This window comes from Aptenodytes forsteri, unplaced genomic scaffold (assembly GCF_000699145.1).
Source record: "Aptenodytes forsteri isolate BGI_AS27 unplaced genomic scaffold, ASM69914v1 Scaffold10, whole genome shotgun sequence".
Classification (NCBI taxonomy): Eukaryota; Metazoa; Chordata; class Aves; order Sphenisciformes; family Spheniscidae; genus Aptenodytes; species Aptenodytes forsteri.
Window position 1 is genome coordinate 102,290 of NW_008794117.1, and position 1,474 is coordinate 103,763.

At 42.9% G+C, this 1,474-nt stretch overlaps 1 protein-coding gene across 1 annotated transcript in view; it reads left to right on the plus strand.

Annotated features, from left to right (window-relative positions):
• Window positions 1-13: 13 nt before the first annotated feature.
• Window positions 14-1,474, plus strand: part of TFB2M (transcription factor B2, mitochondrial) — a gene marked incomplete at its 5' end in the record, with an annotated part of 12,142 nt that continues 10,681 nt past the window's right edge. Inside the window, 2 exons of the mRNA XM_009276274.1 lie at window positions 14-53; window positions 650-738. Coding sequence (XP_009274549.1) covers window positions 14-53; window positions 650-738 — 129 coding nt within the window. The remainder of the gene's footprint in view (window positions 54-649; window positions 739-1,474) is intronic.

Consider the following 1,474-nt stretch of genomic DNA (forward strand, 5'->3'; position numbering starts at 1 on the left):
CCGGGGTCGGGGGTTGGCGACTGGCAGGGCCGCCTGGGTGCCGCGGCACTGCGGTATGCCTGGGGTAGGCGGCGGGAGGGTCCATTTATACAGAGCTTCAGGGGGGAATGAGTGAGTGTTCAGTCTGAAGGCTTGAGTCACTGGTGTTAAAACTTGGCTATAGAGTAAGTAGAGATGTAAATTTCTGTCCAGGTAATATATCTGGTTTTGTAGGCGAACTTTATCTCTGTCAGTAAAAGCATGCCTAAGACTGTGGGCCATTACATAGGTAGCCTTCTGCTGTTATTTAATGTGGTTTTTTTACATTTCTGCACAGGGTATTTTACCTGTAGAGATAATATGGGTAAGGTTTCAAAGAATATTTCTGCTGGCAGAAGAAGAAGTAGTAGAAATACTTGAAACATTATATCTAATGTTCCTCAGTATCTAACTGTAATGCTGTGCTTAGTGTAATTCACTGAGCAATCTCAGGCAGGCTGCGTATAAATCTTTTTTCTAACTCTTGTTTTGAAGTGTGTTTAAACAAACACAAGTTGTCTCCTGTTGAAGGTGGTATATCCCAAGTGTTGTGTTGGGAAAGTCACTAAAGGAAATCACTTAGAAAAAAATGCACTTTTTTCTTTTTTTTTTTTTTATTCCCCCCCTTCAGGTCCTGGAATCTTGACCCGAACTCTGCTCAATGCAGGTGTTAGAGTGGTAGCTCTAGAAAGTAACTCAGCTTTTCTTCCAAACTTACAGGTACACTTTTGATTTAGTAGTACATTTCTAAAACAGAATTAAAGGGAAAATAAGAAATTAATAACTGTGTAATAACTGTTGGATCGAAAAGGAATTAGCCAGTGATTGTTACTTGTAACATCTGAAATAATGCTTAATAATAGTAAGTATTGTTTGGTTTTACATTGCACGTTCGGCAACAGACTATTTTATAATCAATTGATTTGACATTTTGTGTATGCAGGAATTCAAGTTCATAGTCTTCCTATGAATAGTTTCATGCATAAATTTGAGGCTAATACTAATCAGAGTCATTGTAGTTGTGTATGTTTAAGCAGGATGTCTGTCTCTGCTAAGAAAAAAAGGAGGGTAAGGCCCTATATCGACCGGACCCATCCCACAGGGAAGTCTGCTGCCTCCCTGGGGTGTGGGTCAGAGACATCTCTAGGAAGCTCCCTGGTCTGGTACGGCCTTCCGATTACTACCCGCTGTTGGTTATACAGGCTGGCAGTGATGAGGTTGCAGAGAGAAGTCCTGCAGTGATCAAAAGGGACTTCAGGGCACTGGGGCGACTGGTTGAAGGATCGGGAGCACAGGTAGTGTTTTCCTCTATCCCTACAGTGGCAGGGAAGGATACTGAAACGAGCAGGAAAACACACCTGATCAACACGTGGCTCAGGGGCTGGTGCCATCGGAGGAATTTTGGCTTTTTTGATCATGGGGAGGTTTACATGGCACCGGGCCTGCTGGTGACAGA